A 23352-nucleotide genomic window follows, 5' to 3' on the forward strand; every position below is an offset into this window, starting at 1 on the left:
TGCTGAAGCCCATCATCTGCATTGAAGATGGAGGCAAAGAAGGCATTAAACATCTCTGCTCTGCCTATGTCCTTGTCTGTGAGGTGACCTTCCTCATCAAGTAGTAGACCTATGTTTTCTTTGGTCCTCCTTTTTCTATTCACATATTAAAAAAAAACCTTTTTATTGTCTCCTAGAGATCTGGCCAGCTTTAACTGTACTTGGGCTTTGGCCACATGAATTTTCTACCTATGAACACGAACAGCATCCCTGTATTCCTTCCTCATCACTTGACCCTCCTTCCAGCAGCCGTACACTTTCTTTTTCTGCCTATGCTCCAGTAGAAGATCCCTGGTCAGCCTTCTGCCTTGCCTGCCTGCCTTCTGGTATTTTGGAATCGCCTGATCTTGTGCTTTTAGGAAGCAGTGCTTAAAGACTGACCAGCACTGATGGATGCCAATGCCTTCAAAAGCAGTTTCCCAGGGAACCTTGCTGACTAGTTCCCTGAGCAGCCTGAAGTCTGCTTTCCCCATATCCAGGGCTGAAGTTTTGGTGGCACTTTTCCTTCTGTTACCATAAATTCTAAACTCAACCACTTCATGGTCACTATGACTGAGACGGCCGCCACTTGCCATGTCTCCCACAAGACCCTCTCAGTTCTCCAGCAACAGATCTAGCAGGGCACCTTTCCTAATTGGCTCCCTTAGTACCTGCACCAAGAAGTTATCATCGAGGTGCTTTATGAGCCTCCTGGACCTGCTCATGTCAGGCATGTGGTGATGATACCAGTTGATGTCTGGCAAGTTGAAATCCCCCATAAGGACAAGGGCAGTTGATCTCGAGGCATCTCTTAGTTCTGCAAAGAATAATTCATTGGCATTGTCGTCCTGGCCAGGTGGTCTGTAATAGACTCCCACAGTGACATCCCCTTTGTTTGTCCCTTAATCCTTACCCAGAGGCTCTCAACTTTGCCATTGCCAACTTGAAGTTCCACGCAGTCCGGCTCATGCTTCACATACATCGCCACCTCGCCTACCCTGCCTGTTCCTCCTGAAGAGCCTGTAACCATCTATTGCAGCACACCAGCCACAAGACTCATCCCACCAGGTTTCGCTTATGCCAATGATGTTGTAGCTGTGGCACTGGGCCAAGACTTCTAGCTCATCCATTTTATTCCTCACACGGCTTGCATTTGTGTAGAAGCACTTCAAATGCGTCTCCCTACACGTAGCACCTTGTGGAGCTGACTAAAGGACCTCACTGGCACACAGTCCCTCTGATTCTAGCACACCATCCCTTAGTTCATCACCAGCGTGCCTGGTTTTATCCACTTCTCCCTTCAACTCTAGCTTAAAGCCCTATCTATCAGCTCTGCCAACTCCTGAGCAAAAATCCTTACCCCTCTCTGAGAGAGGTGCATCCCATCTGGTGCCAGCAGGCCCAGTGTCACTTAGACCTTCCCCGTGATCAAAGAACCCAAAGTTCTGCCGGTTGCACCAGTCCCGAAGCCACGTGTTAATGTGATGAGCCCGCTTGTCAGCATCAATCCCCCCTATCAGAAGGACATAGGCAAAGAGAACCTGCACCTCTGATCCTTTAAGTAGTTACCCCAAAGCTCTAAAGTCCCTTTTGATTGCTTTTGGACTTCCCTTGCTGCTTCATCATTACCAGACTGACAAAATTACCTGGAATTCCTGTCCCACTTAGCACAATCTCTTTTATCCGGTAACAGGTAGTTTTTGGAAGAATGGCTTTGTTGTGTTCCCCAGGCAGAAAGGAGGATTCATAGTTCTGTATTGTCTTCTTTGGCTGAATCAAGTATATAGTGGGGTAAGAAACTGTCAACCAAAAGAATGGTGTTGGAAGGCAGATAACTAAGCAAAATGTTAAGTAAAGTGAAGGACAGTAATAGGTGAAGTTTAGGGAAGGAAGAGGTTTAAGAGGACTTAAAGTTGGTGGTGCACAGTGGGGTCATGGAAGGAGATTGAAGCTGCTAGAATGTGTAGGAGAAAGGCAGAAGTGGAACTTCCTTCACTCTGGGATTATATGGGTCTGTACACATAGGTATTTATGTTGACTTAAACAAACAATAGCAGAAAACAGAAGAAACTGGATTTTGTACAGGTAAGGAATTTTGTGGACCTTTGAGCACTGAATTCATCCTTACTATGTACATGGTTACAGAGCTGTTTTTAGTAACATTTGAAACATCTGCTGTGTTATTATTTATAAAAATAAGGACAAAATAAGTCTGAATGTGAGATTATGCATTTAGGTAAACCAGAGCCATATTAAAAGAAATGAATCTTTTTTTTTCTTCCCTAATAAAATGAAATAATTTTCATATAAAAAAAGTTGTGACAATATGTGAAATACATTACGATTCTTTGTGATTGCAGTCTTAACAGTTGGGAAGCTGACTGAATATATTTTGAGACTCTCTGTGGTCCAAAAAGAACATCCTGCCTGGTGGTTCTTGCTTTGAGCATGAATCTGTATTAGCAACATAAATGGCTTTAAACTTAAACTAAGTTATTTGTGTTTCCTTGAAGTAGAGAGCCTGCATCAGTGAAATGACTTTTTTTTTTTTTTTTAATTTAAAAAATTATTTTGTGCTCAAAACAGCCTTACTTGAAGATTGTTGGGTCACTGGCTTTACATAAGAAGCAATTTGCATTTTGTGTGTTCTTCATGTATGTAACTTCTTGTTCTTATACAGAATATGGTTCATTTTTTATCTTCTGGGAGGTTGCCATATTCAGGTGGTCCAGAAAATATGGATAATTCATTTTTTCACAGATAAATTCACAGATAATATCTTATCTACCCCACTCATTCTTGGACTGTTTCTTCAGTCCTTCCAAGGTCCAGTATTCCAAGGTCAGATTTTCCAAGGTCCATATCTGTATTTACAGCTAGAGCAGACAAAATCAGCATCCTCAAATGAAACAGATGAATTTTTTTTTTTTTTTTTTTGGCTAATGTCAATGAAGCTGGAGTAGTTTTCAGCCTAGAAAAACTTTTAATGTCTTGTCAACATGGTATGACTTTCTGTAATGAATCACGGAACCGTTAGTCTTCCAACACTCTCTAGGTACCATTTACTCCTTCCGTCTAGAAACTTCTGGAACTATTCTATTATTATTATTTTTTTTCTGTGTAAGCTCAAAACTTTGCCCTTGAATTGTATGAGCAGCTCATACATGCATAAGGCATTGGCTTTGTTTGTTAATTGGATATCAGTATAAACTTTGTATAATATCCAGACAGTACTTTAACTACTTTCAATTATTTGTTGATTCAAGCAATTATTTCTAGCAGCTTCTGCCTACTGAGAAAATTTTCCTTGATTTTAGACAATGCAAACCTTTCTGTGGAAGCCAACACAATTTAACACTTGGTGGTTGTGTCAACAGAGCTTAAAGAACAGGCATCCACCTGATGGTCTCAGGTGGACCAGTATACTAGTATACTTTGGATACTTGCATGCAGTGGGCATGTACTGCCTCTTTTGTCTCCTGCCTTTTTTATGTTTTGAGGCAAACAAGTATCAGTTAAGCTGATGAGTATCAGTGATTGCTTTCACTGGATCCCGTCATTAGAACTTACGATCTACTTACCTTTAAGGGTTGTGGTCCTTGGACTAATGACAACGTCAGGAGCTTGACATTTTATTTTAAGCCGTAGTTTGGCATCCTAATGTATTTTCCCTTTTTCTGGAGGAGTCCCACAAGATTGTCTTGAAGTCTTACATGTTGGAAAGTGTTGGCTACTTTCATTTATTGTGATAGAACACTTGAAATTTTTTTAGTTGGACTTGATGTGGAATAAATGATACCAAAGTTGGAAGCTATCTAAAACTGTGAGAAATTATTTTCTCAGAAAAAGATGGTTGTAGTAACAGATCCCAAGCAAACAGACTTTTCTGGGTTGCATAATTTATTAATTAGCTCTGAACCCAGTAGCACTATGTAAATTGGAAGCAACAAGGGATCTGGCTCTCTGTGTGAATTTACTTTTCTTGAAGAGTGAGGGCATGACATAGAATAAATTGGAACTTCTCTTACTGTGTTTCTGAAAGCTATGAGAGTAGGAGTGACTTTGGAGGACTGAAATAGACAAATGCCATCTTTAAGGATAAGAAGTAAACATCTATAGCTAAAATAAAAAAAAAAATCAACCATGCTGAAGCAGAAGCACATAGGTATTAGGAGGACTTATAAAGTATTCATTTAGCTAAAATATATGTTATATCTTTATATAAGAGATAAGTCTATAGGATGTATGTAAGAAATAAGTCAAAGCCAGGAAGTGATGATATTTATTCAAAACTTTAAAATTTGGAAGAATTTAGAGCCTTTTGGATTACTTAAAATTCTAATGAGACTGAAGTGGTGGGAGGAAAGACAAGGAAGAGAGAGACCTTGTTGTTGCCGCTGTTAAGTTATGTCATAGAATAATTCAGATTGGAAGGCATCATAGAAGATCTTTACTTCAACCTTCTTCTCAAATCAGGATCAGCTATGAAATCAGGTTGTTAAGGGCCTCAACCAGTAAAATCTTGAACACCTCCAAGAACGGAGATTGCACAAGCTTTCTGGGAGTCTGCTACATTTCTTGACTGCCATTATGGTAGAAAAAAGTTTATCCGACTTTCTCCTTTGAACCTTTTCTGATGCAATTTGTGACTGCTGTCTCTTGTCCTCCAGCCATACATTACAGTGATGAGACTGTAATGTCTCAGTCTTCTTGATAACCTAAAGATATTGTAGGGGTCTGTTATGCTCCCTGAAGTCATCTTTTCTCCAGGATGAATATATCAAGTTCCCTCAGTTCTTACATGGCATGTTCTCTAGCCCCTGATCATTCTGGTGGTATTCATTGGAGCTCATTCCAGTTTATTATTAACTTTTTTTCTTGTGCTGCTATTAGTTCTCTACTAAAATGCTATGCTGCTGATTTGTGGCTAGCTTGCTGTCTGACAGGTCTTTTTGGGCAGAGCTGCTCCCAAACTGGTTATCAGCCACATTGCTTCACGGGGGCTCTTCTGTCCCAAACTCTGAACTTCCATGAGCTACTGTTGAATTTCAGAAGCTTCATGTTGTTGTGCTCCTCCTGCCTGTATAGGTTCTTCCTAGTATATCAGTTTTGTTGTGTTGTGTCCCCCCGGCCGAGTTCAGTGTTATCTGCAAAATTGATGAAATGGCACTCTTGGCCTAATCCACGTGATTGATGAAGATGTTAAACAGACTGTAGTATACACTCCTACAGTATCCAACAGTAGTTACCAGCCACTACTATCTAACCTTTTTTATTTTTAATCTATGTGGTAGTCTGTGTATCTAGACTGTGAATTCCTAATTTGGCTATAAAAATACTATGAGGCAGTGTCAAAAGTTTTGCTAGAATTGAGTTAAACATCATCCACTATTCTCCTTTTGTCAACAACTCAATTTGTTCTATTACGGAATGTAACTGGGTTGGTCAGACATGATTTAACCATGGTAAATCCTCAGTGACTGATTCCTGGTCATCTTTTTCTCTTTCATGAGCCCAGAAATTTGTTTCAGGAGGAATTGGTCTGTGATCTTCCTTTTACATGTGAGGCTAACTGGTCTGTAGTTTCATGGCTGGTTCTTTTGCACTTATCTGAGTACAGGTGTGATATTTGCCTTTCTCCAGTTGCCAGGGACCTCCCTGACCTCCCTGATCTCTATGACCTTTCAAGGGTAATGATGAGAAGCCTAACTATGACACTGGCCAGCTCTGTCAACACATCTGAATGCAGATGTGCTGATGTCTTCAATTTCTATGTATTCAGTTTTCACAAGTAATCCCGGACTCAATCCTCATCTGCTGCTAGCAGTTGTTTGAACCCTGTGGACAAGCATGTTTTCTTTCCTACCACAATACAATGGTAAAATCTCTTTTTCTCCTTGTCATCCTCTACAAACGTAAGTTCCAAGTGAGCTTTGGCTCTTCTGACATCTTGCACACATGCATAAGCAATCTTTCTAAATTCCTCCTTGCATTTGTATTCCTGCTTCTGTCTCCTGCATGTTGTTTGGCCTTGCAGCTCTTATGAGCTGCCTGCTTAGCCATGCCACAGTCTGTTTGTATGTTTGTTTTCATGAGTACCAGGAAGGACAGTTCTAGCAGAAGAATATTTTAAAGCTTTGGATGAATCTGCTGGTGGAAAAATCTAAAGTCATGCCATTCTGAGAAGAATATAGTCAGGAATGTGGAAACATGAGAAGTGAGGTTTTTACATGAAAACAAACTTGTTGATTAAGCAAGACTTGGCATGGTGTTTCTGAAGAGGGCTACCGTGCTAATTAAGTTTTGATGAATTATGTTTATTACGTGTAATTTGGAGTCCATATCAAAATGATCAAGTAAAGTTATGGCTGGAAGCTTAGTAGAAACAGTAGTAATTGAAAAAACTTCTCTGAAAAAAAAAAAGGTAGGACTTTTTCAGTTGAAAAAATAGTGTGTGGCTTCAGAAGCCTTACAATGTGTAAACATCATATGTGCCACATCTGTTGATTATATTTAAAAGTATATAGTGTAGTTCACAAAAGTATTTTTGATTAATAAATGTTCTAATGCTGAAACTTTCCAGATTAAAAAGAGAGTATTTCTCCACAAACAAGCAAATGAACGAGAAGATTGAGGAAAAGAAAAAGGTAATTAAAGATCTCTCTGAGAGACTACAGGATAATGAAAAAACTCGCAGAGAATTACAAGAGGAACTTGCAATGGTAAGACAAAAGGCCTGTGGCACTTGTTACGTAGGGGTTTTTCAACATACTGTAAAAATGCATTTGCTTTGCTGAGCAGTGCAAGAACTCCATTATTACTCTAATCTTACTCATATTACTTTTTTTTTTTTTTTTTTTTTAACATGAATAAATGTAGCTAATACACTGGAGAAGCTAAATTGAAAATGTACCTCAAGTGTTCTGCTGAGTATTTAACTGAAGAGCTTTTGCAGAAAACAGCTATTTTAAAAGAGTAGCTATACGAATTTAACTTGTGTTTACATTCCTAGAAAAGGCAGCAATTTGTAGAAACAGATTATGGTTCCTTGTAGGGAATATTATATCTTTGTACCTAGCCCTTTTTCATATACAAGCTTCATTAGGTACCATTGTATGTACACACATTTATTTCACACATCTTGTTTTTACTGCAACATTTGACTATAAATATGCTTGTTTGAAGGTGACAAAGCAGAGGGGATTTTTTTTTTTCTTTTGATGTGGATTTGGCATGTGGGATGTATTTTACTGTGTTACTTTCTGAAATCTTTCTTTTTTATGTGACCAACTGGGGCCTTCCCTCTGTTTCTACTCACCCCAAGTCTGAATAACGATTTTCCCATCCTGTTGCATAGCAGCAGGGACAAAACACATATCTTAGGCATTATCTATAAAACCTTCTCTCTTTCAACTGTGTAGTAGCATTTGCAATCCGATGTAAACTTTTTTTTTAATACTGGGCTGCAAATTTCTTCCTTTTCCATCTCCTGGAGCTGTGAGTTAATGTAAATGCAGTCAATTCCCTGCTGCTGGCAGTTACAGCAGCAGTGAACAGGAGCAGAGGCCTGCAGCAGAGAGGATCTGCAGACTTATTGCTGTCATCTGTTCAGCTTATCTGAAAACCAAAGATATTTTAAAAGGTTACATGTTCACAGTCTGTAAACAAAAACATGAACAAGTAGACTTGAATTATAGTTTCCTTGACTATGGATAATCAAATAGGTGAAAATTGTAAGTAAGAACTGAATTGGAAAAGAAACCTGTAAGCCTTTTGGAGTGAAATTGCTGAAGGGTTCTCCATCATGAATGTTAAAGTCAGTATTGGGTGTGATTTCTGTAAAAATCTTATACGCTTTAGTTCAGACAGGAGTTAGTTCATAGAGATCTGTAGCGTGCATTTATAAATGAAATCTGTTTTAAGTAACTGGGATCAGATGACTCTGTCCTCTGACGGATGATAGATCTTTTGTATGTCAGTCTTTGCTCTTGCCAATGTTTTAGTGTATTTGGATTCTCATTTCAAAATTACATTGATTGGCCATTCTTCCAGTAACTACAAAATTAGTGTGTATGAATGGCAAAGCATTCACCTATTCAGTGAATTTAGGTTTTGTCATAGAGCTGATTACTAGTTTCAATTGATTCATGCCAAATGATTAATCTTACTTTTTATTTTATTTTATTTTATTTTGGAATTATTCCATACATTGTCTTAATATTCAGTTCTCATGCAGATTGGTAACCAATAAATGATAAACAAATCAAAAAACCCTTCTTCCTTCTGGGAGAATCACAGCTTCTTCCCTGCAAGAAGAAGTGTATTAACAGACATTTGCTGGCCTAGTTAACCTGGAAAAGTCATCTTACATGGCACCAAAGGAGTAAGAAGATAGAAAAGCAACTGTCTCCCTTTACTACTGTCAATAATGATTAGTATGCATTCATATGAAATATATGTTCAATATCACATATTTCTACTGTGAACATTAGAGACTTCATAGATGTCTCTGTGATACAAGTTTTCCTTTTTGTGTTTTATGTAGTAAAATTTATGCTGTATTTGACAAAAATTCAGGACAAAATTCTAGTTTTAGTTAAGGTTTCTGGTAATGGCAAAAATATTAAACAGTGTATTCAAAATGAACATTACAGAAAGGTAAAAAGTAGAATAGATTGTCTTGGTTAAAAGAAGGGTCTTGTTCATAGAGCTGGTTGTTTTAATTTTTACAGTGGAGTGATTTCAAACCAGAGGACTGTCTTGAACAGGTAATAAAAACACTCATTTTCTGTGGAGTTGCATTAAAGGTTCCCTCTGGGATTAGGTTTTTATCACCTTGGATGGCTTTGTATTTTTCCTGAAGACTTGCTGTATTTGTTTGAGAAGCAGGAGTGGCTGTGTGTGGTCTTGTTTATTCAGTCTGGGCAACTTTTTTTTTTTTTTTTTCCCCAGAAATGTAAAAGAAGAAGTCTCTAGCAAAAACTGAGTATACATGTAGATAGCATTTCACATGCATTCACATTATCAGACACATACTAAAATTGTGTGGACATGTGTTCTCTTCCCTTCGTTTTCTGATCCTGCTTTCCTGATCTGTTCATTACTTTCCTATGTTTTATACTACCATTAGACATCCTGTCGTTTCCACTCCAGTCTCATAATCTTATATTGGTTTCTCACTATACTGCTATAATACAGGTTAACATTTTTGTTTGTAAAATGTTTTTGGAAATATAATCAAACCAGTGAAGGCTGTTTGTTTTTAGAGAAACAGACTTAACGCAGGGACCAAATACATTCTTTGGAAACTTTTTATATCAAAAAAAACATTTTTTTTTTTTTTATGGCTCAGTTGAATGTATAGTAAAGTAGTTACACTGCTTTTAATTTTAAATATCAGCATGTGGCAGAAGTTTGCCAGAAATTTGCATGGATCAAATGTGATAGAATCTGTTGGTATCAAACAAAACTGCTTATGAGTGTTCAGCATGAGCAGGCTCTCAAGATTTCCATTGTGTTTTTACTGAGGAAATTGGTCTCAAGCTTGTCATTATTTCCAGCTAGGGTTTTTAAAAATTTTAGCTTGAAGAACAGGAATTTGGAAGAATGGCCATTGTGATTCAGATCTTGTTTTAAATTGAAACAGTCCCAGCTGTATTCCTGCCCCATGGAAAGAATAAGCGGTGTCTTGAATAGGTTTTAAAGTTACTCAGGGTATTTACATTTCTGGCACCTAGTAGTGGATGAGTACTAATTCTTAGTACCAGACAAGAGGGAGACGTTGAACCTTTATTTTATGAGAAATGTATATTGAAATTTGAGGAACTTGCCAATTCACCAGAATGCATATTAGGAAATTGCAGTCATTAAGAATAGTGTATTTTAGTGTAAATTTCTTTAATCTGGATGTATTGTGTATTCATTTCCTTCCCCTTGTATAGACACTATCAGGAGTAGTATAATTGTATAATTAGTGTATAAGTAGTGTAATAGATTACACCCAGACTCTTTTGCCTTGTGGCATATAAATCTTTCCCTTCCAGACATGCATGCAGTCATGTGGTGTATATATTTAGGCTGTCTGTAATAGCCCTGTAGGTTATTGCAAGCTGAAAGTCAGGACAGGAGTATTTGAGAATCTAGTTCATGTACATTGGCAGTAACTGTTGTTGTTTAGTAGTAGTCTCTCAACTATCTATTGAACAGACAATGAAACACCCTGAATATTATGATTGTTCTACAAATTCTGTGGAATAGGATCTGGTACTCAATGGCAAAGATTAACTGTGAACAGTTTTTTGTTTCAATTAAACACAAACAAACAAAAAAAGCAACACAGAAGACAGAGGCCCAGTCTTCATTAATTTTGTGCTAAGGATTGTTAAATGCTGTATCACCTTCTTTTGTGTTCTTGTTTTACTTGCCTTAACTCAAGTGTTCCTTCTTCTGTTGTTGTCCCAGTTTAAGAAGACCGATCAGTTTGATAAATCCCATTGATGACAAGCATATGTTTAAATGATCTTCTACAAAGAAATCAATTTCATAAGTTATTCTGGAGATGTCACTCAAACTGTGATGTCCCAGTGTTTGAAGACAGGCATCTAAGAAGTGCTTTTGAAGTTGCCAATTTTTGAAAAAAAACCACCTGACTTAAACAACCAAAAAAGCCTGAAGAGAAACTCTTACAAAATTCTCTTCTACCAAAAGGTTGTTGCAAACTTCTCTGTAGAAAACTACAATTGTTCTATTTAAAAATTGAGCATTTTTGATGAATTTCATTTCAGGTTATTAAAACTGAGGCACAAAATCTCTTGAGAAATTGTATTTAATTTACCCGTGGCCAGGCATGTTTTAAAGACTACTCTACAAACTTTCAAAAATTTTAGCTAATACGAGAAAATAAATAAAATGTGAAGTATTTAATAGCTACTTAACTTGAACAAAAATAAAGAGTACCCTAAAGAACTATATTGTTGGGGATTGGAGGAATTGTTTTGTTTATGATATAGTTCATGCTTGGTTGCTAAAAAACTGTGCCACTGTTCTGCAATACAGAACATCACTCAGGTAAAACCAATTTTTTGTTTACTGTGGAGCAGCCTTCTGGAGCTATTTCTGTAACTGATTTGCTTTGGTCATGCTTGGTCACTGCATTCTGATTATTTTATAAAGCATTTACCCAAATGCTTTTCAAGGAGTAGCTGAACACGCTGCTTCTTAGTGACTGTGTGACTATGTCTAGCTTTGGCACATGCTCTGACATCAACAGATTTCACTTGGACTGCGCACTAAGTGACTGAATTAGTCTGTTTGCAGTAGAGCCACACAGAAAATCCCTGCAACTGCAAATAAAATAGGCAATGCTCCTGAGAAGATCCCTCATGGAATAATGACAATAGATTGCAGGACAGGACCCCAGTTCCTTGTTTGATAATCTGGAGTTTTTGTTTAGTTAGTTCTGAAAGAGCCTCAGACTCCTGCCTACATGTTTATTCTTAAGTAGTATTGAGCTTGATATGCACACATTTGCAGAATCAGGTCACATGGGCTCTTCTTGAAGCGTGTATAGTAGGGTTTATGTTTACTTCGTTCAACATCAGAGTTCACTCTTAGAAAATCCTAAAAACAAAGACCACAATATAAATCAAAAAAGAAAACAAACAAACAAAAACAAACAAACAAACAGACAAACAATGGGACTTAATTTTGGTTCTGGAGCAGGTGATGGAATGATACCAAACTAGGAGACTATAGATGAGAGTACCGCTGCAACCATGGTGGTAGGGAGTTGCCCAGATAAGTGCAAATAGCCTGCCTCTGAAAGGTTATTGTAATTCTGTCGGTGGGTGAAATAATTTATACAAGTAGTAGGTTTTCCTAATAGTTCCAGTTATTCTTACTTAAAGATTTGTAGCATTTGGAAGAATTTTCCCCTGGTTGGAGCCTACAATACTTGTAATAAAAAAATACTTGGCTTCTATTTAATGTCTTGAAAAACGCACTTGTGTTTTTAGATGTTTATGTAAATATATAGTGAAATACATTCTTCTGCCAGAACCTCTTCTGTTCTCAAGAGATGTTGTGCAATACTAAGAGCCTTCTTAATGATACGAGGCTTGACTTGGGAAAGGGGCTATAATCCAGCATATATTCTGAGTTCAGTAAGTATGATTTTGCTGCCATATTATTTGGTTTCTAGCCTCCCAGTCTGAATATTTTGGGGGGGGAGAATTGTGTTTGGGAGGGATAGGAAATACTCAATATAAGTTTGGAGAATTTAAAATTCTCAAGTGATTTTCATGCATTCACTTGGGCTTTTTGAAATTAGACATGATAGTGGAAGTATTATTTGCTTCAACCAGACTATCCTTTCATTTTTCCCTGTGGGTACCTTCCTTTCAGAATAATCACACAGAATGGCAGAGTCACTGATGCTGGCAGGCATCACTGGAGATCATCTAATCCACCCCCTGTTCAGAGCAAGGTCAGCTACAATAGGTTTTTCAGTACTGTGTCCAGCTGGATTTTGAATATCTCCAAGGACTGAAGCTACACAATGACTTTGGACAGTCTGTTCTAGTGTATGACCATCCTCACAGTAAATTTTTTTTTTTATTGTATATAAATGGAATTTCTTGTAGTTTAGTTTGTGTATTGCCTCTTGTCCAGTGACTAAGCACCACAGAGGAGTCTGGCTTCCTTTTCTCCACATCTTCTCATCAGGTGCTTACATACATTGTAAGTCCACCTGAGCCTTCTCCCCTCTAGGATAAACAGTCCCAGCTCTCTTTGCCTCTCCTTGTATTACAGTTTTACCAGTGTCATCTTTGGCCCTTTGTCTTTTTCTACTCAGACTCAGGGCTGAGTATAGGTGAAGGTATCACTTCCCCTCAACTTGCTGGTGACGACTTTGTAGTGCAGCTCAGGATACTGGTGGCCTTCTTTGCCTCAAACACGCATTGCTATCTCATGGTCACTTGACCACAAGTTGGTTTCCAGTCTGTGCTGCCATGGGGAAGTGCATCTTCCCCAGGTGCAGGACTTTGCACTTACCTTTTTTTTTTGCACTTCCTAATGTTCCTGTTGGCCCATTTCTCCAGTAGCTGCAGGTCCTTTTGAATGGTAGGAAAATCCATCTGGTGATTCAGTCAATTCTTCCACTTTTCTACTGAAAACCTGCTGAGGGTGCACTCTGACCATCATCCCAGTCATTAATGAAGATGTTAAACAGCATCAGCTCTACTTCTTACTCCACTGGGATACCAGCCACACCAGCTTTGTGCCACTGCTCACAACCCTTTGCCTGCTTACAGCCCCACAAGCCGGTTTAAAATCTTTCTCATTGTACAGTTATCTATCCAATATTTCATCACTTTATCTATGATGATGTTATGGGAGGCAATGTCTAAAGACTTACTAAAGTCAAGATAAATGACGTGACGTTTCCCCTCAACCTTCAAGACATTTGTCTCATTGTCGAAGGCTGTCAGGTTAGTTAAGCTGGATTTCCTCTTTGTATGTCCATGTTCAGTACTACTGATCACCTTCTTGTCTTTCATGTATATGGAAATGGTTTTCCAAATTACTTATTTATCACCTTCTCAAGGATCAGTGTGAGGCCAACTTGCCTGAAGTTCCCTGGATCCTCTTTCCCGCCCTTTCTGAAGACAGGAGTGATCTTTGCTTTCTTGCAGTCCTCAGGAACCTCCCATGATCACCAGCGTATTTCAAAGACAGTTTAGAGTGGCCTGACAATGACATTGGCCTACTTGCTCAGCTCTTGTGAGTACATGCCATCAGGTCCCACAGGTGCATTCAGTTAGTTCAAATGTTTCCTAACCTGGTCTTCCACCACTGAGGGTAAATCATCTTGGTCCAGGCTTTACAACTGGTCTCAGGGAACTGAGATTCATGGAGGCAGGTCTTGTGCACTGAGGTGAACAAGGCGTTGAGAAGGCCTTTCTTGTGTCCTCATCACCAGATCTCCTTCCCCAGTCAGTAGCAGGCCCACATTTTGCCCAGTGTTCCTTTTGCTAGGGATTTTTGTGAAGATACCTTTACTTCTGCCTTTTTTATGCCTTGCTAGATTCAAGTCTAGGTGGATTTTAGCTTTTCTAAGCTCAGTCCTCTATGCTTTGACAGTGTCTTTGTATTTCTTCCAGGTCACCTGTCCCCACTTCCACCTTCTGTGTGCTTCCTTTATATATTTGAATTTACCTGGGAGGTCCTTGTTCGTTCTTGGAGGTTTTCTGTTGCCTTCGATTTTCAAAGATCACCTCCAAGCTCAAGAATGGTCAGTCCTGATGAGCATGAAGTGAAGACAAGTCAGCAAAAGGCTTACTTTACAAGTGGTCTTTCACCTCATAAGGGCTGGGAAGCAAACCATCCTTATGTAAAGGCTTTAGCACTTTGTCACCGAATTTCCCTTTTGAAGTAATCTAGGGAACGTTCGTACAAGTATTCACACAGGAATGACATCCCCTAACGCAAACGTGATGATGGATGGAGGTGCTGGAAGAGAAGTAATCTCATCTGCTCGAATAGTTGGATCTGGCAGAGATCTTTCAGCAGCTGCAACTGATTATATTTGACTTCTACACTCTAGTGGACTCCATTTCCCCTTTCAAAGCAGAGTTATATATGCTCTCTGTGTTTGTTCGTCTTTAAGAAAAGAAAACTAAGGAAGTTACAGCTACTGCCATGAACTATCAGATGGGTGCTTTTGGAGAAGACTGAGCTATGCTCTTGTTAGATTTGTGCAGTGCAAGTATGAGAGCAAACAGAAGTTTTAGAAAGGGAAATTCTAACTACCTGTAAGGGGAAAAAAAAGAAAAAAACGCAACAAAAAACACTTCACAGTGAAGATTGTGAGCTATTGGAACAGGTTGCCTGGAGGGGTTGTCGAATCTCTGTCCTTGAGGATACTCCAAACTTGACTGGACAGTGCTCTGAGCAACCTAACCTGACTTCAAGCATGGCCCTGCTTTGAGTGGGGAGTGGGTCCAGATGACCTCCAGAGATCCTGTCAGTTTAAATTATTCCATGATTTTATGACTCTACGCATTCTTATTAGATACCTGTCAGTGAGACATAAGAAGTTAGATCGATATGTTCAGACCCTTTTGTACTCTTATCCAGTGGCTGGATTTCCTACGCTGTAGTTCACAGTATTCATTTCTAATAATGGGAGAGAGTGATTGAAAATGGGAGTTAGAAAGGAAGGATACAATTTTTTTTGCAGCAGAAGTGTGGAGAAACTGGCTAGTTTAAAGAATTTTGCTTTGATCTTTATTGCTGTTGAAAAACAGAGACTGAAATTGGTTTAGAGAGTATGGACGCAGTTAGCAAATAAAGCACAGAGCAGTAGTGAAGACTAAATAAACTGCAATATACTGTTTAAATTGTGGTAAATTAACTAAACCAAATGAAAACATTGGATTAGGAGAGAGAAAAAGAATTCTCACATCTGAATTTTTCACGGGAAAGGGTTTTTCTGGGAAGATTTAGTTTGCTTTTGTCTGTGCTGGAGTGCTTTATATAAAAAAAGAGTATTTATTCTACAATGATGCTGATCATGTTGTTAACTTATCTGTAATAACTGAGGTCTCTGAGATTATATCAGTACAGGACAGTAATGAATTTACTATATTTGCATCCTGTAAACTATTTTTACTGGATTTCAGCAAATACAATCTCACTCTACATAGAAAATTTTATAGACTAAAAATTAAAACTTTCTTATTTTTAAATATATAGAAGTGGTTTGGAAATTCTTTATGAAGTGAGTACAAACTCACACAAGGAAAGGCGTGTAAATGCTACAGGGGACCTAACATTGAAATACACACATGAATAATATATTAGTTGATATACAGTACATATAATTAAAATTGAAAGAGCAAAGCAAATTTATAAAATATTTAAACTGAATAGTGAAGAACACTGCAGAGAATTAAATAAGTCTTTCTTTCTTTCTTTCTTTTTCTTTCTTTTTTTTTTTTTTTTTTTTTTTTGCCTGCCAGTTATACAGTACCAGTATGTAGCAGTAGCAGTTTTCTTAGGGAGGATGTTTCCCACACTTAAGAAATTGACTGGGTCTTTACATGTGCAGTGAAGCATAATTAAAGCAATAGTTTATAGATATGGTACAAAACAGTAGGATTTTTCTCAGTGCAAAGAGGGTAAACGTCCGTAACAAAGTAGAAGTGGAAATTAGTCAAATAAGTATTAGAATTTAGAATAAAACTGAATAATTAAAAATAATTAGTTTGAACATAACATCTTTGAACATAACCTTTGACATATTTGAACATAAACCTAGTTATAAGAAAATTATGAAAAAAATTTAAATCTAGTTTACTTTTTTTTTTTTTTTAAACTTGTGAGTTGTAACACACTCTGTCAATGATCATCTAAAATTATACTTTTCTTTTTAGAAGTCAAAGCTACATATGTCCAACAGGATGTTGGTCTTATCTGGAATTACAGAAGCATCTGTAATAGCAGTCTTTGAAAGCTGCAAGTTTTAATATTGGATATAAATTGAAAGAATTATATGATACAGTCTATATTATTGCATTGATTAAAAACTCTGCTATAATACCATTCTACCCTCAATATAAAAAGTGTTTTAATTTGAACATAAGCTGCACTTAACAGCTTTCTTTAAGAAAATTCAATGCTAGAAGCTGAAAGGCTCTGCTGCTTTACATTCCATTCATAGGGAGAAGTTTCTGAGGTTGAGGAAATAACTATCAAGCTTGGAAGATATTAACAATTGAAGTAGGCAGGTTTGCAATGAGAATAGGTGTGGGGTTTGACAGAGTGCCAAATCATGAATTTCTAGACTGTCTGCCAGTAGTTTGGTGTCTTTCTGGATGCCCTTGTAGGGTATAACAATAGATTTCATTGCTTGCATATTGCTTCATGGGCAGCAGTTAATCATCATTCATTAAGATATTTTTAAAGCAGAAGGTCTTCTAGACCAATTCTTATTTTTGTTTTGACTATCTGAAGCCTTATCTTCTATTTTAAATGTGTTTCAAGTTTCCATGAAACCCTGTTAATTATTTGTGGCATTAGCTCATTTGACTCAGGAAAAGAAGTGTTAAAAGTATAACATGAATCTAAATGTAAAAGACAATAAAAATACCATGATCTGTATTGCTTATGTTTACTATTTTAATGGATTTCTTTTTCCTCCTCTTCTCCTGTCTGTCTCTCCTGTCAAATAAAGGCCAAGAAACACCAGGTCTTTCTAACAGAGACGTATGAAAACAACATGAGAGAGCTGGAGTTACTCTTGGACAGCTTTGCTATGTCAGGCCAGCGGACAGCAGGTTAGTTGAAGGTATAAAATGACAGATGCATCTGTCAATGTTCCAAAGTCACTACATTGTGGGAATTCTGCAGATGCCTCTTGCATTCCCTCTTCTCAACATGCTTTGATTTGATGACATGATAAGAGCAGTTCTCACAGCAGTCAAATGGCCTTCCTAGCTGAGAAAGGGTGACGGAATGTGGACCTGCTGTTGTCAGCCCAGAGCTTGATTTACAAATGCTGGGGTGTATATGATCGGTCAGAAAAGGGCTCACTTGCTGTGCTCTAAATCCAACTGAGAAAAAAGTCCTTACAGTATACCTGCAAAGGGAACAGATGTTTTGCCTGAACTGAGCCAAATTCTCAGGCAACCTTCAGCAACTTAAAGGTCATATATTCAAAAAGGTTGTGTAGGACACATGATATAACACAATACTTTTTGCTGTTGAGTGTGCACTAGTATTGTATTGCATTCATTGCATTCATTTGATCTAATACAATTATTTTTCTCTTCTAATTATAACGAATTGCAAGTTAGTAGTTGTCAGTCAACAAACTGCTGCATGCATAAACATGTGAAATTGTGGCTAACAAACAGAATTTTAACATAAAAGCTTGCGATCTTTTTTAAAGGGTGAAAACAATACACTTTTCTCATTTGAAATGTTCATTTAACGCTATGTATACAAAAAATTCTCCATGTGACTTTCTGTTAGAAAGTCCTATGCTAGACACAAAAAGCTTCCAGTTTACGGAGCAAATAAACTGGAAACAACAACAACAAATGAAACAAAACAAAACCAGATCAAAAGTTTCTTAAAGGGCAAATTAATTTATTTGATTTAAATTGTGATGACAAGTTTCTGCAATGTTTAGCACCAATAGACATAAAAGGTGGTATAACACCTTTAAGGAAAGATACACATATAAATTAAGATTTTTTTTAAGGCCTAGTACTGTTAAAATAGAGTAAAGGAACTTCCTAGAAATTCTGTTGTTCTCAAAGGCCTAGCCTTGCATATGTGATAAATTGATTTCTTCATATGGGCTATATAACTTTTATTTGGGAGCTGGTATCACTCTTATTCTGTAATTGTAAGTGTAATTCGTGTGGGTAATACCTATAGGTTTACTGCAGATATGTCAGACTGAAAAGCTCTTTAAATCTGTATGTTTTCCTCAATCTTGCAAAGTTCCACATGCCCAGAGGGGATACTGCAATTCTGGAGGGAGCTGGATGCTGCTGCCAAAGTGCAGTTCCAAAGTAGTAATTGTCTTTTGGGTAGGTTTTCTGTTCTCCCTCGTGATAAACTTCGCAGAGAACAGCTTTAACCTGTCTCACAGCTTTAACCTATCTTATTAGGGATTTGGTAACTTCAGTATTAATTTGCTTTTGTTGTTTGAGGTAAACTTCGAAAGATCTTATTTAAAGGGATCTTTTTTTAAGCTTCAGTGTCTCTGTAGAGGCTTAGTTGTGGAAGAAAGTCAAATTTAGCACTGCTGTAGATTGAGTCTTTAATACTGAAGTGGATGTTGACGACTATATTTGTTCTACATGTTCAGTATGCTTTTAAAGTGTGAAACTTAACATTTTTAATGCTCTCAGCTTAATGTGTTACTCTTAGGAATTTATTATCTAACAATATCATTTTTCAAGAAAAATGTCTTATTTGAAATGGATACACCTTGATGCCAGTAAAAGTCAAAATCATTGGTAAATCTTCATAGTTTAATTAGCAGAAGTGGGGAATTGATGCTACATGAGCCACAGTTGACTGGACAGTCTTCCTTGTTTTGATTTTTTTTTTCTTTAAACTTTCAATTCCAGTGGTCAAAAAAGTGGCCTTAAAAATCTGTCAATATAAAGGCTCCAGGCCCTTCATTTAAGTGCTGATAGTTGCTGTGCTTTTGGAGCTATCCAGGAAAAAGAGAAGAAGACTTTATATTTATCAGATTGAAAGAAATTAAAACAAAATAAATCTTTATACATTCCAAACTAAGAAGCACAATCTACATCTTCCTCTTTTTAAGTGACCTTAATAAATACTTCACAGCATTGTTACTGTTACTGGCCAATTTGCATGATTTCGGTTTGTTCATATTCAGTCTGTCATATTTTGCAGTTTTTCACCTGTAGGGTGTGAGCTCAGGGAAATTTGTCTTCATTTAAGCAAAAAAGAAAAAAAAAAAAGTTGCAGTAATCTGAAAAAAAAAAAAAAAAGAAAATTGTGAACTGAATATAAAGAGATAAGAGTTTTAGCTGTTTGAATAAGCTGAAAGACTGAAAGAGTAGTTTACTCATCTTTCTACCTCCTGTCAGAGTCATGTTGAACCTGGCATTTTCCCCAGATTTTTCCCCAAAACTCTTAGGTGATACTGGGCAAATGCTTCAAGTATTGTTTTCCCCCTTGTTGCTGAAGTAGGGCCTCTCCAGCAAGACAGTGCCATTTGGATTATGTTGCATGTCTCCTGCATAGCTGTATGGAAACAGACAACATTTGGCCAGTATTAAAGCTGTAGGCTTGTTTTCAGCTAATGCAGGAAGGTGGAATCTGGTATTTCTGTTGGCAAGCTGGGCTGCCTAGAAAATAAGGTTGCAGCAAAGGCAAAGAATGCCAGGATGGAAAGTTTACTGGCAAAAGTCTGTTCTTGGCAACCATGATGTAAATTAAGACAGTTCAAAGGCATGTTTTAGGGACAGCACTGGAGGTTGGGACTTCAGAAATGAAGATACATTATTTAGACAGCTTGATGAAAAATATGGATTGGAAGACAACTGCTAGATTGACTTAATGGCTATTATTTTAAATTGATGATAACTCCATGTTACAGCTTCTTTGGGGCTAGAAGTAGGGAATAACAGTATTTTTATTTTATTTTTTATTTTTATTTTTTTTCCCGTGCAGGTTCACTGCTAAGTGTTCCTACAATAGATAATAGGAAGAAATTGCTTTTGTAATTGAAAAGACAGCACTGGAGTCCTGTGCATCCTTAACTTTAGTTATGGTAAAACGGCAGTATTGTAAGGTGTTACAGATCTGTTACTTATGTCTAAAATCTGAACTTCTCACAAAAGGTCAGATTTTATGATTTTTTTCTCAGGATGATTGTATGTGTAATAAATTGCCATCTGGGACAGTTCTAAGACTCAGAGTTTTGAGTCAGGGCACTGGACTCCCATTGAGAAGATGTTGCTTTTCCCTGACTCTGTAGATGGTTAGAAACTGTGGAAAATACATGTAGCTGTCCACTGGAGGTACCTGATAAGACAGAGCAGCATTCTGTCCTAGAGATGTGCCTTATTTTTAAATTCACTTTTATGTGCATTCTTTATAAGTTCACTTTTATGCTGTAGGGCAGATTATGCTCCTGAGACTGAAAACAAATTTACAAAACTGTATTGGTTTTTCTAGGCATAACTTTGACAGAAACAGCCGGCCAGCAAGTTGAATAGAAAAGTTATTGTCCAATCTGAATAGTACTCAGCCATACTCCATGCTTTCTGGCATTGAAGGGCTGGGAAAGAAGTCAGTAATTCATTTAAAACTTAAATTTTCAGAATGGATGTTGGCAGTATTTTCTAACTTGCATGTGTGTGCAGGTTTTCCACTAACAATAGTGTTATGTGTGGCATACAAGATGTCTCATTTTTCAGAATGTCATACTAATTAGATAATACTAACCATAGAATTATATAAAAAAAATAAAGATCTAACAACTTGGAAGTCTGTAAGGCCACCTTCTCTGACTGACAAAATTTCATTCAGGACTGAGACTGACCCAATGAAAAGACTTAGTATTTAGTATCTGATTTGACTTTATGAGCCTCTCTGGGAAAAATGATGATAATTGCACATTACTCATAACAGCTTTCTTGGAGCTAGAAGTGTAGAAGAATAGTACTTTTTTTTTTTTTTTTTCTTCTGTACAATAGGATCACTTCAAAATATTCATGCAGTGGGTAATGGGGAGAAGCCCTGTACATTCTTATCTCTAAGGCTTGAGGAAAAGGTGATGTTATCATTTGTTACAAAATGGATTTATAAAAGTTGCATACTAATATAAACAAAGCTGAGAAGAGGAATCTGTCAATAACTTGCTATTTTGCTGTAACACCAGAAAAAATGAGTACGTTTTTCTGGGAAATTTAATATCAGCTGACATCTTGTGACCTCTTGATCAATATAGGGTTGTTTTGCTTTCTTAGCACATTGTACTACAGGCTTTGGAATGTTCAGACTTGTTCATATGTCCCTAATTAAGGCAACCAGATCAGAAGTCTCCATCTAAAAGTTTAATAAATAAGTATAGTGTGTATATAATGGATATATCAGCTTGAAGATTTATAATTGAAACATTATGTAGGACTCTGCAGACAGATAATAATTTTTTTTTTTATTATTTCCTTTGGAATGAAATTCAAGATCATTTAAAAGGTTTTTAAGACCTCTCCAAGCATAATATAGTCATGTGATCTTTGGCTCAGTTAAGCTATGAGTAAATGAAGTACTACATTATAATTTGCATGCTTAGTCACAACAGCAAAATAATGTCAAGAAAAGTGTAACATACTTAACTTTCAGGCAATGTGTTTTTCAAAGTGTGTTATTGTGTGGTTTTAATGTTGGCTGGTCTGACTGAATGACACAGTTTTGACCACTGTAGAAATTATATATGAGACTGCATACCAAATACATTAGGTAAAAATGTAATCCAGAATTTACAGTCCTGTATCTTGTATTAAAACTTTTATACAAATGTCTTTCAGCTGTATTTGCTATGAAAGTATGGCTATTCAGCTTTATCTTTTGTGGAAAGCAAGGCTGCTGTTCAGTGTTTTGTATTGTCACTGAAGCCCTAACTAATTTTAATATTTCTCATCCAGTGCGAGTAGTTTTCTCTCTGTGGCTTTATGGGCTTAATTTTCATTCTCTATTTTTCTTTAGGCACTTGTAAGGACAAAGATAAACCTTCAAGCTTCTCTGTCCTTGAGACTTTGAGTTGTACCTTGACAGCTTACCAGAACAAGCTGGAAGATACGTCTAATGAGGTAACACTTGCACTGTTTGGCTCTATATGTATTGCCTTCAGCCTGCAGCAGTACATACGCTTTGCTTGTAACAAAGGTCAGAAGAGAGGGAATGTTGAGCTGACAGCTTCACGTATACGAAAAGAAATAGCCTCTGTCACTACTATTTCTCTAAGCTTGCCCTATGGTAAAGTTTCACTTATATTTGGGGGGACGGGGAAAAGAGGTTTTTTTCCCAGTTTTTTTTTTTTTTTTTTTTTTTTAAAATCTGTTGGGCTTATTATTTTCAATAATCATTCATGGAAATAGGTCTTCCATATCTAGGATTTCAGTTAAAAGAAGACAAGATGTAAGAGTTCGGGCAGTGTATACTACAGTACTCCTAAATATCACTTAAGACTCAACAGTCATTTGTATCAGATATGCAAATATGCATTCCCTTGTATATTTAAAAAATGGCATAATTTTCTGAGATGAGTGTGTTTATGATGAAGTCTCTACTTTTTGATGGTGTTTTGCAGTCTTTGAAGTAAAATAGTACCTTGACAGTACTTTCCTTAAGATACCTAAGATGGCAATTGATACATTTCAATTTTGGAGTCTTACCCATGAAAAAAAAGAAAAGCTTTTCATGCAGTTCTACTGACCTTTTATTTTACTGTCTAAAAAGTCACAATCCTGCATTTATTTTCTCATTTGTATTGCTAATGTGATTAAATTAATCCTCTTGGGTTTAAATGTTTTATGAATTTGTAGCTTTAAAGGCTGTAGAGAGAAGTTGACTACACTTTGTTAAAGCTTTTCTGTGCAAAATTTTAATTAGCTTATCTTTGGATAACGTTGGCAAATACAGAAGACCAAGGTGTAGTAAGACTGTAAAAATGCCAGTATTGGTTTTTCATTTCTAGGTTTTGTCTTCTGTTTTGATAAATGCGTAGTCTAGCTAGGCATTCACAATATTAAAAAAAAAAAAAAAAAAAAAAAA

At 37.0% G+C, this 23352-nt stretch overlaps 1 protein-coding gene across 1 annotated transcript in view; it reads left to right on the forward strand.

Annotated features, from left to right (window-relative positions):
- CCDC171 (coiled-coil domain containing 171) overlaps positions 1 to 23352 on the forward strand; it is a 171324-nt gene that overhangs the window by 37207 nt on the left and 110765 nt on the right. The window contains 3 exon segments of the mRNA XM_082784295.1: positions 6602 to 6740; positions 17255 to 17357; positions 22285 to 22388. Coding sequence (XP_082640421.1) covers positions 6602 to 6740; positions 17255 to 17357; positions 22285 to 22388 — 346 coding nt within the window.

The sequence above is a fragment of the Aythya marila genome (assembly GCF_965140915.1).
Source record: "Aythya marila genome assembly, chromosome: Z".
NCBI classification, from domain to species: Eukaryota; Metazoa; Chordata; class Aves; order Anseriformes; family Anatidae; genus Aythya; species Aythya marila.